Raw genomic sequence first — 13,957 nt, 5'->3', positions numbered from 1 at the left:
GCGCCGCTGCGGGCGCACATGGCAGCGTGAGAGGCCGGCGGCGGGAGGAGCGGGCCGCGCCGGGCCGGGTATGGACAGCGGCGCCATCCCGGCCGGCCCCCACTAGAGACCCCAATCCGCGCGCGGGCCCTCAGAGCATGCTGCCTTGGCAGCCCCCGAGACCTGGGGCGGCTGACCGGAGCCGCTGAGCCCCGCGGCGGCCGCGAACTGCATGGGGGAGCGCAGGCGGCGTAAGGAAAGATGCCCCGGCCGGAGTTGCCCCTGCCGGAGGGCTGGGAGGAGGCGCGCGACTTCGACGGCAAGGTCTACTACATAGACCACACGAACCGCACCACCAGCTGGATCGACCCGCGGGACAGGTAGGAACTGGGGGTGGGGGCAGCGCGGTCCTCCCAGGTAGCCCTGCCTGGACTCCCACCTGCCCGTAGGACCAGCGTCCCGGCCGGGCGGGGGCGGGGGGAGCGCGCGCCTCGCGCTTTCTTCACTTTGCTCCCGGCCCTCGCCCTTTCTGGAGCGCCACGCCTGTCCCGGTAGGTGCCTAGAGCGGAGGTGCCTGGGCTCCCCCACCGACGCCCCCAGGTGGAGGACTTAGGCCCCAGCCGGCACCTGCCGGGAGTTTTGACCTTAAGCGCTAGCCCCGCCCCCGCCCCTTTAGGAAGCGAGGTCGGGCCGGGGCGGGGGTGGTAGGGACAAGACTCTGCGCGGAGAAGCTGGGGCTTCCCGGGAGGCCTGCCTGGCCCAAGGGGCCGGGATCTAGCTTGGAGGGGTGGTAGGGACCCCGGGTTGGTGAGAGACGACCGGAGGAAGGGTGCTGGGCTAGGGGCGGGCAGCGTGGAGCGTGCTTTTTGACAGGTGCCTCCCGGGCTGCAGAGCGTAGGAGAGAGTCGGGAGGCCGACGGTGGGTAGGAAAGAGGGGGAGGGGGAAGCCGGATGAGGGGGAGACAGGTTCTCCAGGAATCTCACGGCAACTTGGAAGCTGTTAGTATGCGGATGGAGGTGAGAGGACTCCCGCCAGGCCCTCCTCCTGGCTTCCTCCTCCCCCAGTGCCCTCTCGGGATTGAGACTCCTCAGCCGTGCACCGGGAGGCCTGACCTTGGTGGGCACCACGCCGGCCGCAGCGTCAAATTTTGCTGAGGCAGGTGGAAGCTCCGCACCAGACTTTTCTCCAGGTTTTGACGCTGGGCATTTGTTTGCACGCGCACCCTGCCGCACAATACCTGGCGGTTGAGAGGCCACTTCTGCTGCCCCAGACTACTTTGGTGTCCTTTGCCAACATAGGATTTTTGCCAGTGTTTGAGGAAGGTGGGATTTTTACCTGGTCTGTGACCTTGAGAATTAGGTCCCTGTGAAGCAAGTGAGGTGGATTTTTTGGAACCTTCATCCTTTGGAACTGGGTGTGGGGGTATCTGAGAAGTCCCTGAGGAGGTGTGTAGCAAGAGGTGTGTGTGGGGGGGGGGCAACTGAAATTCCCTGTAATGTCTATTGAGGACTTGGGCTCATTTATTCAGCCATCGTTTCCAGGGTGCCTACTCTGAGCTCTGCACCACGCAGGATGTCTTAGTATAATCTGGAGGACAACACTTTAGTGGTAGAATGTCTCTCAGGGAGGCTACCCCTCTATTGCCTGCTTGCAGATGATTTGCCTCGAAGGACAGAGTGACAGTGGAGTTCTTGAAAGTTGAAGGGAATACAGATCAAAGCTCAACTCCCAATTCTTTCTTAAATAGGAGAAAATATTCAAAGCCCAGAGATGGGATCTACTCAACAATTTACATCTTTCTACCAGTACACACCGAGTTCCTGTTGTGAGTTCCAGTTGTGCACTGTTGCCTTCCTGGAGGGGTTCTCTGTCACCTGCCTCAGGTCTCTTGCCCTAGGGGTGATGTCAGCGGTGTGTCTGACCCTCCTCCCTCGTCCTCTTCCTCAGAACAGACAAGCTGAAACTTACAAGTCCCTCTCCAGCAAGTCCCTAGGGCTGAGGCCACAGGCAGGTCCTAGGATTGCCCCCACCAGCTGTGATCATCATCCATCCAGTCTTAGGACGCTTCCTGCAAGCTCCAGTCATTCTTGCCCTTGGAGGAAGGCAAGCATGGACTTCAATAAAGAACTATCTTGGCTGGAACGCAGTTTGCCCAATTTTAGTGTTAGGTGGTCCACTGCCATGACTTTAATACAGCCTCATGAGCAATTGCTTACTTAATACTACACTTTAGATCAACTCACTTTAAATATCTTTGTACAACTTTCACGAGTGGGAAACTAGTAATATCTATTGCTATAAGCAGAAAAAGAAAACTCTGAAAAATACAATATACAGAAAAAAACCGGAAAAAAGGAGGTTGAAGGGGAAAAAAGGGTGCCGTGTTTTAGCTCAATGTTACGGCCTTCCTAGGGCCCCAGGAAGCTCAAGGCCTGCACAGTCCTTGTTTGGGGGGAGTTTGGCTTAGAAACTATGGAGGGAAGTCAGAAACATCCAGTCAAGTGTGGAGCTGCTCCTCCTTTCCACCTCGAATATGACCAGGCTTTAAGGCTCTGTTGTCTTACCTGGTCATCCCACCTGTGCTGGGCAAGTGTGGCCAGCCATGAAGGTTTGGAGACAGAGCTGAGTGGAGGATGGCCACCTACAGGCCTCTGGAATTTCCTTTCTATGTAGCCGTGAATTATTTTTGCCTTTCAGTGTAGCCTGTGTGGCCACGGTGAGTTCCTTGACCTCTGAGGACTGAGGTCTCTGCGATGAGAGTAGTTGCTTAGATGGTTTGCCAGGGCCTGTAGGCTCTCAGATAGGATTTTAGGCCCTCCTGCCTCTACCTTTACTGGGGGCTGGTGGGGAGATGGAGCGTTGGAGGTGGACTGCAGGGAAGGGAGGGAAATGATTTAGTAAAGTTTTCTCAGGTGGCGAGGTGGGCAGTCACTTCTGCAATTCTGCTGTGAAACACATCTCATTTAGGAAAAAAAAGTTCCACCCTTTGCCAGCGCGCTCGTGTGTGTGTGTGTGTGTGTGTGTGTGTGTGTGTGTGTGTGTATTGCCTTGCCTTTTTTCTTGATCATGGAGTTGCCTGCCCATTCCCCTGAATTTAAAAGAAGTGAGTCAAATGGTCCTTCAGTTGGAAAAGTGATTTCTTAGCCACCATGGACAAAATAGCGTCTCGGGTTACTAACCCTGAAGAATGTCTTGGCACATTCCTCCCTCTGGGGCTGAGCTGTTTTGTGTGCTGCCCAGCTCAGCCTGGGGCTGCTGGGGGTAGGGACGCTCGTTTTCAGCTTCCCCTTTCACCAGGGGTTGGAAGAGCAGCCAAGCAGCCTGTTTTGCCAGCTCTCTCCCCTTCTCACCCAGGGAAGACCAGGAGGCTGGAATTCCTGAGGATAGTTGTCTCAACAACCGGAGAGGGTCCAGGGGGTAGCTTGGGCCCTGCCCACTGGGCCAAAGGCTCCAGCAGCACACCAGCTGAGCTGAGCCTGAAGCCGGACCAGTCTGGGAAGGCCACAGTCCTTAGGGAATCACTGCAGCTCAGGCATACAGCCCTTTGGAGCCAGGTTCCTTGGCAGCAGGAGTTGGGTGCTTCTGGGAGCTGTTCCTTGTGTATTTCATTCACAGTATACAAAAACAAAGACACCGATTATTCTTCAAAGAAGAATAGTTCATTAGGACTGGCCCTACTGCTCCACTGGAGAAAGCTCCTAAAGCCTAATTCCTGCTCATTCCCTGTTTCATTTTCCAGTCTATTCAGGAACACCTTGGGCACCCCAGGCAGCCCTGGGTAAGAGGTCCTAAAGGCCCATGTGGCTCTGGAGGACTCAGAAGCTTCCCTTGTGACTCCAGGGCCATGCTTTGCTGACCCTGCTGCTTCTGAAATAATTTATATTGTAGGAAGTTGGATCTAAGCTCTCAAAAGTCTTTTTTTTTTTTTTTTTTCTTCAAAAGTCTTAATGTCCTGTATGTCCCACACTCTGCTGAGACTGATAGAGGTACAGGATTCTTCCTAAAGGATAGACACAGTTCTTTTGCACATAGTTTCTGGGACCTGTGAGTCCCAAGTTCATGACTCCTGCCAAGGATAAACTTGGAAACTACATGTGACCCTCATTATATCTTCCTCTTGAGGGGAAGAGCAATAATTGAGCCTTTACTATATCTTCTGGTCCACTTAGTGGTTTCTATGCATTACTGTTTTAAGCACCAACAATGCTGGGCCTAGTGCAGTCATCTTGTTAGATTACTAGAAGCTAAGAGAGAGTAGATTCTGTGAACCCACCCAACTTTCTTTTTTCTGTGGGGTTTTGTGTAGGGGAGCTGAGAATTAAACCTAGGGCCTTCCTGGTGAGCTACATAGCCCACCCAAGGCACTCTGCTTTTGTGAAGCTGCTGTGTGAATGAATGCCCAGCAGACTGACTCTATAACCCACATATTTTTTCTTTTTTCTATATTTAGGGAAGGGTCTCCAGGGTGTTCAGGATCTCACTACATAGGTGGGACTCTTAGTGATTCTCCTGTTTACAGCTTCCCAAGTGCTGGGATTACAGGCGCGTGCCACCACGCCCAGTCTCAATCACTGTCTCAGTGTGCCCCTGGGGCGGGCTGGCAGGGCAGTTCCGGGGATTGAACCCTGGCTTCCTGCTAAGTTCCTAACTCAAGACCTCTGGTCCACTGCTTCTGGAATTTGGCCTCGGGAAGTGGAACGGGAGCAAGCATGACCACTGCCTGTGACGGTGCTCTTGTGCCAACCTGTGGTCGCTGAGAAGGACATGTGAATTATGCAGAGGGGCAGCCTTTGGACCCTGAGGTCTTGGGTCTGCTGCTTGCTCCAAGTGACCTTGGCTAGTTCGAGTCTCTCAATCTCAGTTTTATCTTTTATTGGATAAAGGGGGTGCACATAAGCCATCAAAGGTGACCGAGGACTAAATAGGCTAAAGCGAATAGGGTGGAAAGCACAGAGCCTGGCAATCAATTGCCAGTTGTTTTTACTAGAAAAAGTAACTTCTGAAACTCGTATGTCCATTGGAGGCCAATTGTGGCTGGGTGGACCTTTCTGCTTCTGTGGTCCTGGCTGTCACTTCATGGATGAAACAGAAACAAGTGCCTTGCCCAAGGCCATGTGGCAAACAAACGCCTACCTGGAGTCTAGGGGAGGTTTCTTTTCTCTCTTATGTAAACTTTTCCTTCAAAATCAAATCCAAGTTTTCCTCATCCAAAGCAGTAAATCAGGTGTGTTTTATGCTTGTGGCAGAGTTGCTCTTTTTTTGCTGTGTATGCGGGCAAATGTTGCTCATGGTGTCCCTGTTTAGATCTTGTGTCATAGGAATTTTACAGTTAAAATACCAGCCATCACCAGTGACTGATTATTTTTATAAGCAGTTAAAATGGAGTAAGAGTTATTGTCGGACTGCTGTCGCTTTCTACTCATTTACCTTTTGACTTGCTTTCTGACCTAGAAATGTAACCAGCTTACCAGGCAATTTACTCAAAGCCTCTATGCTCTATGTCTCTTTCCTAAGTGATTGTCTTAATAGTTCTAGACTTGTAATACTAATACCTCGTGGCGTGGCTAAAATTCAGGATCTTCATTTCTGCTTTTTTTTTTTTTTTTTCTTTTTCAAGACAGGGACTTGCTCTATAGTTCTGGTTAGCCATACATTCACTATGTCGCCCAGGCTGACCTTGAGCTTGTGGTGATCCTCCTGCTTCAGCTTCTTGAGTGCTGGGATAACAGGAGTGTGCACAGTGCAGACCCTCCTGGCTCACTTCTGTTCTTTTCAAGGCCTAAGTTGAAGATGTCCATCTTCCACAAGTGTCTACCATGCGTGGGAGCATCTTGTGTGAATAATTAAGAAATAAGGTCGGCACTAGTACACATAACAGGAAGGAATAAGAGATTTGGGACTTTATTTATTTATCTCCCCTTCCCCCCCCCCCCCACCAGGGATTGAACTCAGGCCCTTGTGCTTGCCAGGGAAGCACTTATTCTACTGAGCCATCTCCCTGGTCCGAGATTTGGGACATTATAAATGAGTAAAATAGTAAATGCTGGCATCTGTTGAACCTTAACTTTGTGTCCCCTGCTGGGTTAAATGTTTTATATTGTGGGCTCAGTCCTTTCGACAACCATGTGAAATAAGGAGTACAATTTCCTTGTTTAGTTGGGGAAACTGAGACTTGGAAAGGTGAATATCGGAGCCCAGCTGGAGGGACTTCTTGGGTCTGCACATTCACTAGCTGCAGCTGAATCTGCACTGTCTCAGTCACTTGTTGCAAAGCCCCAGGGGAGTCCTTTTGGCAAGTTGAGCTCCAGGGTTGCCACTTATTCCTAGAAGGGGCAAATGTGATGTGGAACTTGGGGATATGTTGGAGCCTTAGAGAAGCCAGCAAGATTCTCATGGCAGCTTAGGAGACTGGCTGTCCTAAAAACCACCTTCTGGGATCCCCCAGCTAGCCAGAGTGCTGTGGAGAGAGAAGAGTGCTGGGGCAGAGCAGCTCTTTGAAGGATGCAGAGTGTGCAAGGAGATCAAAGTCACTTCCGAGTCACCTGGGCAGATGCTCCCAGCAGCCAGGGACTGAGTAGCCAAGCCAGCTCCTGTCTGTCCCCATCTCTCCTCCTCCTGGGGACAGGGCTTAGCCAAAGTGACCTGATTTTCCAATCCTCTAGGGTCCCAGGTAGCTGTGAGAGAAACACTGCCCTTTTGAAGAGAAGAGAATCAGGTTGCCTTAGTTACTGGGAAGGCTGGCCTGCCAAACTCAGGGCCACGTAAGGAGAGACAAGGCTACATGAGTGACGGTTAGAGGTAGCCAGTGTGTGCTGCAGAGCTGTATATGGGAGCTTTTGGCCCTGCTTTCCTGGTGCCATAGGTCCATGCTGTCAGGTGCTGTCTGTGGGTCTCTAGGTGATGAGGCTCTATAATCCCCACCTCAACAAGGAGGCCTTGGTTAGTGGAATCCTCTTGATGGCAAGGTGACTTTGGTGGCATGTCTGTCACCAGCTCCTCTCTGCTTGCTGAAGGGAGCACTTCCACTGGGCCAGGGCTGGGAGCTGAATCCAAGTTGAGTCTGTGAAAACTCCCACCCAGCTCAGAGTTCAGTGGTCCCAAGCAGCTTTTCGGTAGCACAGCAAAAGGCTTGGCTCGCTCCTGAGGCCGCTGGGCTGAGCTGCTTGGCTGCCTTGAATCCCTGTTTCAGTGTGAGACGAAAGGAGAGGCAAGTAAGACTAGATATAGCAGCATTTTGTTATTTAACTTTTGCCAGTGCCAAAAACCTCTTGCTAAAATAATGGGGCGGGGTGGGTGGTGAGGTCCGTCATGTGTGGAGCACAGTCATGTGTGGAGCACAGTCATGTGTGGAGCACAGTCTGTAAAGCTGCTGGAAGGGGAAGGGGTGGAGCAGAGCCTGCGTCGAGGGGAAGGGTCACATCTCACACCCCCCCCCATTGCATCCTCAGTGCTTCTACCCATGACATCTCCTAGTTGGGAAGAAATGGGATCTTGCAGTTTCAAATGTCTGCCAAAGAAAAGGGACTGAAGCTTAAGTTCTCATTCAATGGTCAGCCAGAAAAAAAAAAAAAAAAAAAAAAAAAAAAAAAAATGAAGCTGCATCAAGATTAGGGACACCTTTGTTGGCACTTTTTTCTTGTCTTGCTCCATTCATCACTCTGGCAGCCAGGATACCAGGCCAACAGCAGCTGCTGGCTTTCCCCAGTCGGCTGCCTGCTGTTGTCCCAGCCTGGTTTAGTAGCATGTCCCCTCTCACCGCTGCCTGCCCCCCCACTCCTGGGCCTTTACTTGTTTAATTGGTTACTGGGGCCACCCTGGGATGCCCTGGGTGGTAAATGACTTGGAAGGATACAGTTTCAAGACAGAGGTATCAGGTGGCTGCTAGGATAAGAGGACCCTGGGCCAGCCTTCTCATGCTGCATCTGAAGGTTAAGGCTCTGTTTTTTTTCACAACCGGGGATTGAACTCTGGTCCCTGTGCTTGCCAGGCAAGTGCTTATTCCACTGAGCTATCTCCCCAGCCCCACTGAGCTATCTCCCGAACCCCTAGGAATTTCTTATGTTGTTTGTATCACTAATAATAATAAATAATAGCTGGTGCCAGGTCTCAGCTACTTTTCTTGTTACTGAGACAAAATACCTGACTCCCAAAATTAAAAGGGGAAAGATTTATTGTAGTTCAGTTTGTATAAGTTTCAGTCCATAGTTGGATAGCACCAGGGCCAGCGTGGCATGGCACAGGCCATCACAGAGGACAAATATCTTGTGGTGGGCTGAGGTAAGTAAAGTGTGGAAGCAGCGAGTGGTGACAGCAGCCCCCTGTCTGCCCCATAAATTCTTTCCAGGCCACACACCCTTAGAGCGGGTAGCGCTCAACACGCACAACTGCCGAGCCAACAAGTGGACTAACTTAGTAAGCATACACTTTGAGCCCAGCATAACATACTCTAAATCCAGCCATCTCTGAAAAGCCCCACCTATGGGGCTTTAAAGGGACATCTCCTATGGCATAAGTTATAACACAGGTGATAAAAACAATGAGTACTGATGATTTTCTTCAGTGACCTTCATCCAGTGGCTGTCATGTGCCAGACACTGTTACACGTCATATTTTCCTGGTATTTTGGAAGTGGGGAAGCAGGCTGAGAGACATCAGGTGTCAAGTTCAAGATGACACAGACAGAAAAGGACAGAATTTGAATTTGAATCTCCATCCGTCTGCTTTCAGAGTCTCATTCCTTTCACTCGTCGTTTTTTTCCCGAGTTCAGTTCAGAAAGGAAAGCAAAAGATAAAGGTCTTTATTCACTAGTGGAAAATGAACAGAAATAGCTATTTGTGTGTGTGTGTGTCTTACTCACTGATGGGGTATTTATGTGGCTGCAGACAGTCCTTGGTTTGACCCGCACAGTATTCCTTGTGGTAGATGAGGTCTTTTTAAAGACCGAGGACAGGGAGTCAAATGTGGCTCTCTTATTGACAAATAAATAACCTCAAGCCAATTCCTCCTTCTGAGAATAAAACAGAAGTGAGACTGGAGCCACCCTCCCTTCATGGGTCGTGGGGAGGATGCCGTGACATCCATGTGGTAGTCTTAGCCCCGTACGTAGTAGACAACATGCTTTGCAACTGGAAAACTAACTAAGCACCAGTCTGAGTATTGATAGAGGACCTCAGACCCTGTTTCTTCCTTGCCAACACAAGGCTTTTCCTGATGGACCTCAGCTCACCTGAAGCCATGTTGATGTTAGGATTTGCAAACCTCCTTGGCAGCTCTCATACAAATAAATCTGTAAACTCTCCCCCATAGGTTTTATCAGAGGCCAGCCCTTCTTTGGAATTTCTGGAGTGAAGCGACTCTTGCAGTTGATTTGGCCCAGGGACTGTGTGTGTGTGTGTGTGTGTGTGTGTGTAGCCCAGATAATGGAATTGTCATAGCGGAGCCATAAAGGCTAAGGCGGAGCAGGAGCTCCCTGGAGTTCCTTCAAAGTTCTTTTGATAACCTGTCCCTCCACTCAGTCTCCCCCCCTGCAGCATTTGAGACCTGTTGGGAAACCTGCTGATTGTAGCATGGTGGAGGTGCCGAAGGGCATTGGGCATTATCAGTCCCACCCAGCCAGGTGTTGCCCGCTCACTCCAAAGGTATTTATGGAGTACCTACTGTGCTTAGCCTCCAGGGCCAGTGAGCAAAGTCCTTGCTGCCATGGAATATCCACTTGGGTAAGGAAGACTGGCCAATAGTTGAGCAGGTAAATTGCATTATGATCAGGGGCTTGGTGTTCTCTTGAATTCCTTTGCATATCTTAGGAAGATAGAGGTGTCTGTGGCACCTGTTGACAATGGCGGTGTGAAGCTGGATTTGGAGCCCAGAGATCTTTGCCCACGGTAGGGTGTAAGCAAGAGCCTGCTGTGATAAGCAGGGTTGAGGTCTGAGAACTTAACTGAATTTCCTCCAATTCAGGGAGAGACATAGCTAGGCAGGAACGGTGCACATGTACCTACAGGTGACACTTTTCTCTTTCCTCTCCTGTGTCACCTTGAGGAATCCAGTGATCATTTGGCCAGTATTTGCCAAGCAGCATGCCCGTGACCTGCTAGCCATTGCTGCGGCACTAGGGATTCAGCAGCGATTACACCACCAGAATGCTCTCCCTCACGGAGCTTATGTTCTAGAGCAGCGGCTATCAACTTTGGAGAAGCATCAGAGCCCTCGGGAAGGCTTGAGGAACACCTGGGTTTGAGCTGTGGGTCAGGGTGGGGGAGTGGGCATTTCCAGTGGGTCCCCAGGTGGCTGGCGTGTGCAGTTACTGTATTGATGTGACAGCTCATTCAATCGTCATAGTAACCTCGGAATGGGCACTGTAGGATCCCGGGATCATTTACAGGTAAAGATACTGAAGGTGGGCAGTAACTTGGTGCTTCTGCCTGAGCTAAGAGGACTAAAGAGAACAGCATCACAGGCAGGCATCGCTCACCTGTGCCCTGCGACTGGAGCAAACCATTGTTCTGTGTTGCTAGCCAGGGTCTGAGTCCTGGCAGAAACCTGTAGGGTTTTCTTGTCTATGAAGGAACAAGGCACAGAGCAGCAAGGAGTCTCCGGCAGGCGGGGGGTGATATTGAAAGCCAGAAGGTCACCCCCCCCTTTGGTAGTCTTTTTCAGACTGAGTTTTGCTATGTAGTTCAGCCTGGTCTTAAACTTTGATTTGTAGCCCTAGCCCAGGCTGGCCTCAGCTTGATGCAGTCCTCCTGTCTCAGCCACCTGGGTGCTGGGATTACAGACATGCGCCACCACACCTGGCCCTTGACTGGACCTCCTTAATTAGAAAGTATAGAATTTACATGTTCCTGGGGCCGGGGAGATGGCTCAGCGGAATAAGCGCTTGCCTGGCAAGCACAAGGGCCTGAGTTCAATCCCCAGTTCTGAAAAAAAAAAAAAAAAAGAATTTACATGTTCCTGCTTCCTGGAGGGAGGGAGGCTGGAGGAAGCTGGCCCCTCTGTTTCTCAGATTGAGCCTGGACCCTGTGCTGAGCTGCCTGTCCCAGGAAAGGTCTCTGGGCCTCTTCAGCCCTGGGAACCTTCCCTACTTCTGTCCTAGGAGCATAAAGAGGGAGATGTGGCATGCAGGCAAATCTGTCCTCCATTGGGGATCCTCAAAAGCCCCCTGCGGAGGCCTTACCAAGTATCCCCTGATTACTACTGAATTTTATAAACCTTGGTCACTTGCTAGTTCTTTGACCTTGGTTAGGTTACTTAAGCCCTCCTGAGCTTCCAGTTCTGCACTAGGGAAATAAGGATTAATTAGAATCTATGACTGGGGTTGGTAAGATTCCACCCATAGACAGTTCTATCTGCAGCCTCTGTCCCAGCCTCCTGAGGACATGTTAGTGCTGCCTGTATGGTTAGAGACTTACTGCTTAATTCCCAAGTTTGGAAGATCAGATTTCTTTTCGTAAGTAAACCTCTTTCTGTTTCTCTGAGAAAAACTTCTCTAGAGAAACTGATTGTACCAAAGAAGCTAGACCGTTTCCAAGTTACGATTTTTGCTAGGCAGAATATTAAAAGCAATCTTACATCTCCAGGAGTTTAAACACAGCTTACAGGACTCCCATTACTGACAAAAAAAAAAAAAAAAAAAAAAAAAAAAAAAAAAAAACAGTACTTCCTGGCAGCTATTGGAGAAAATCTTGGATTTTCTTCATTTCTTTGCTACTCAGTAGGACCTCCAGGGTTTTGTCCTAGAAAAAATGGCTCTTCAAATGTGGCCCTGGAACAGTGTATCGGCTTTACGCATGTCAGACCTACTGAATCAGAAACCCTTGGGGTACAGCCTGGCACTGCATGCCTAACAAACCCTCCAGGTGGCCCATTGCCCCTTTAAGTCCATGAGCCGTTAGCCAATATTTGTAGCCGGAATGACCCAAGAATTGTTTTAGTAGTTGAATGGCAGAAACTGACCAGGATTGCAGAACCTTCTGAGCACCAGTTTATGCAGCAGTTGAAATTGTCCTCATTGGCTTATGGCCATTTGAATATTATCCCTATGCTCTTAATGGCTAAGATAAACCTCAGCAGTCACTTCTTCAGACTCTTACTACCGCCTTATGTCTCCTTTGCATCTGGAATCAGCTCACAGATAAAGTTTAGAAAAGACTTCCCCTTCTCCCTTGCTCCATAACACCATATTAGCTGTTTGAGAAGAGTGTGGTCACCTGCACCTGCTCCATCCTTGGTCCCTGGGTAGCTCAGGGCCTGGGGTACAGTAGGAACACAGGAATGCAGTGCTTTCCTAAGGCAGGGTATCCATAACTCTGTCATAGGGGGTAAGGGCCCCTGGTCCCCTTTCCACAACACAATGGGGAGAAAGAAGAGGTATCTTGGAGAGAAGGGGATAGAAAAAGTTAGTGGTTCCCAACTCTTGCTACATACTGGAATCATCAGCTTCCTAGAAGGCCGTTCTGAAAATACTCATGCAGGGTGAACCCCAGAGATTCTGAGTTAATTGGTCTGCGGCATGTCCTGGGCATACAATTTCTAGAAATCCCTCTTGATTCTGGGGTGCGGCTAGAGGAATGACAGCTGGAGTTAGATGTCTTCCTCCCACTTGTAGAGTTCAAGTGAGATTTTATAAAAGTACCTTGGAAAGGGTACCCATATGAATATCAGGTAGCATTCTAAAATTTATCATTTATATAGTTCTACTTGGAAAAATTGAGATGATTAAAAAAGTGTTAAAATAGTTGCAGAATGTAGAAAAGCAGCTATCTGGGGAGTGTCATTTACTTTACTTTTTGGTAATTTTCCCTCTTTTATGCCTACCTTGGTATTTCCCTCCTGGTGTGTTAGGTATCAAAACCATTTGGGCTCTTTTTTCGCCTGAATGAAAATCTTCAACTCCCATTGCAAGCAGTAATGCATTAGTTTGAGCTGCTTTAGATTTGTTACCTTGGGGGTTGGACCGCCTTTTCATCTACCAAACCTGGTCTTGATTTCATACACTTACCTGAATCCTTGAACCAACCAGAAAGTGGGTGCAAATGCTTTTGCCATTATAGAACATGGACTGTGGACGAGAACTAATACTAGCTTCCCCCTCTTCTTTATTTTTAGCTAACATTTATTAAGATTATAGATTGTGTCAGGCTCTGGGCTATGTTCTTTGAATGCATCACTGAGTTTTATTCTAATAGTAATGGTATGAGGCAAGGACTGTTACCATCTCCATTCTGCTGATGGGAAAGCTGAGGCTTAGCATGTTGAAAACTTCCCTGGCATTGTACAGCTGATGTATGCCAGTCTGACATGCCTACCTCGTCTGCTTCCCTTCAAAGCATCTTTCTCACCACCCCATAGGTCAGGCTGGGGTAGGCTGTCGAGGAGAGCAACCCTGAGTTAGTCCTGGCTGTTGGAACCAGTGCCAAATCATGTGCTGCGTGTTCCTCAGCAGCAGCTTTGCTCAGCTCCTTCCATGCAGGGGAAGGAGCGCTTCTGTCCACGGTGGACAGTTCCATCTCTGCTGCACCTTTGCTAGATTCTGTTCTGCTCAGTGGAGCTCAGTCTCTATACTTTAGGATGAAAGATTTAGTAAGAAACAAATTTCCTTCTAATGCTTTGGACCTGAATAGCCTATGGGCTTAGTATAGTGTCTTAGTTACTTTTCTCTTGTTGGGACAAAATATCCAACTTTCCTTAGATGACCCACATTCCTGGTTTCTCCAAACTTCTGGAGTTTCCACTGCACTTCAGACTTTTCACTCGCAGCTTCACACACTGCCCTTCCAGGTGTGCACTACCTGGACGCCCAGGCCTTCTTCTGAAATCTGGATGGAAGCCTTGTTAATCTCAGAGCTCTTGCATTCTGCATGTGCCCAAAACCAACGCTACATGGATGATGCCCAGGTCTGCTTCTTTATTTTTAGCTAACATTTATTAAGATTATAGGTCATAGGGCCGGGGAGATGGCTCAGTGGAATAAGCGCTTC

At 49.5% G+C, this 13,957-nt stretch overlaps 1 protein-coding gene across 2 annotated transcripts in view; it reads left to right on the top strand.

Moving 5' to 3' along the window:
* The first annotated feature begins 6 nt into the window (after positions 1–6).
* Wwc1 (WW and C2 domain containing 1) overlaps positions 7–13,957 on the top strand; it is a 169,929-nt gene continuing 155,978 nt past the window's right edge. Inside the window, exon 1 of one of the 2 annotated variants that reach the window (XM_004637044.2) lies at positions 7–359. In XM_004637044.2, coding sequence (XP_004637101.1) covers positions 241–359 — 119 coding nt within the window. In that variant the 5' untranslated portion in view covers positions 7–240. Of the gene's footprint in view, positions 360–6,929; positions 6,946–13,957 lie in introns of those variants that run through there. The other variant, XM_023721766.1, reaches the window with a different exon arrangement.

The sequence above is a fragment of the Octodon degus genome, unplaced genomic scaffold, assembly GCF_000260255.1.
Source record: "Octodon degus isolate 3935 unplaced genomic scaffold, OctDeg1.0 scaffold00085, whole genome shotgun sequence".
Taxonomy (NCBI): domain Eukaryota; kingdom Metazoa; phylum Chordata; class Mammalia; order Rodentia; family Octodontidae; genus Octodon; species Octodon degus.
This window is presented reverse-complemented; position numbering and strand designations above follow the sequence as displayed.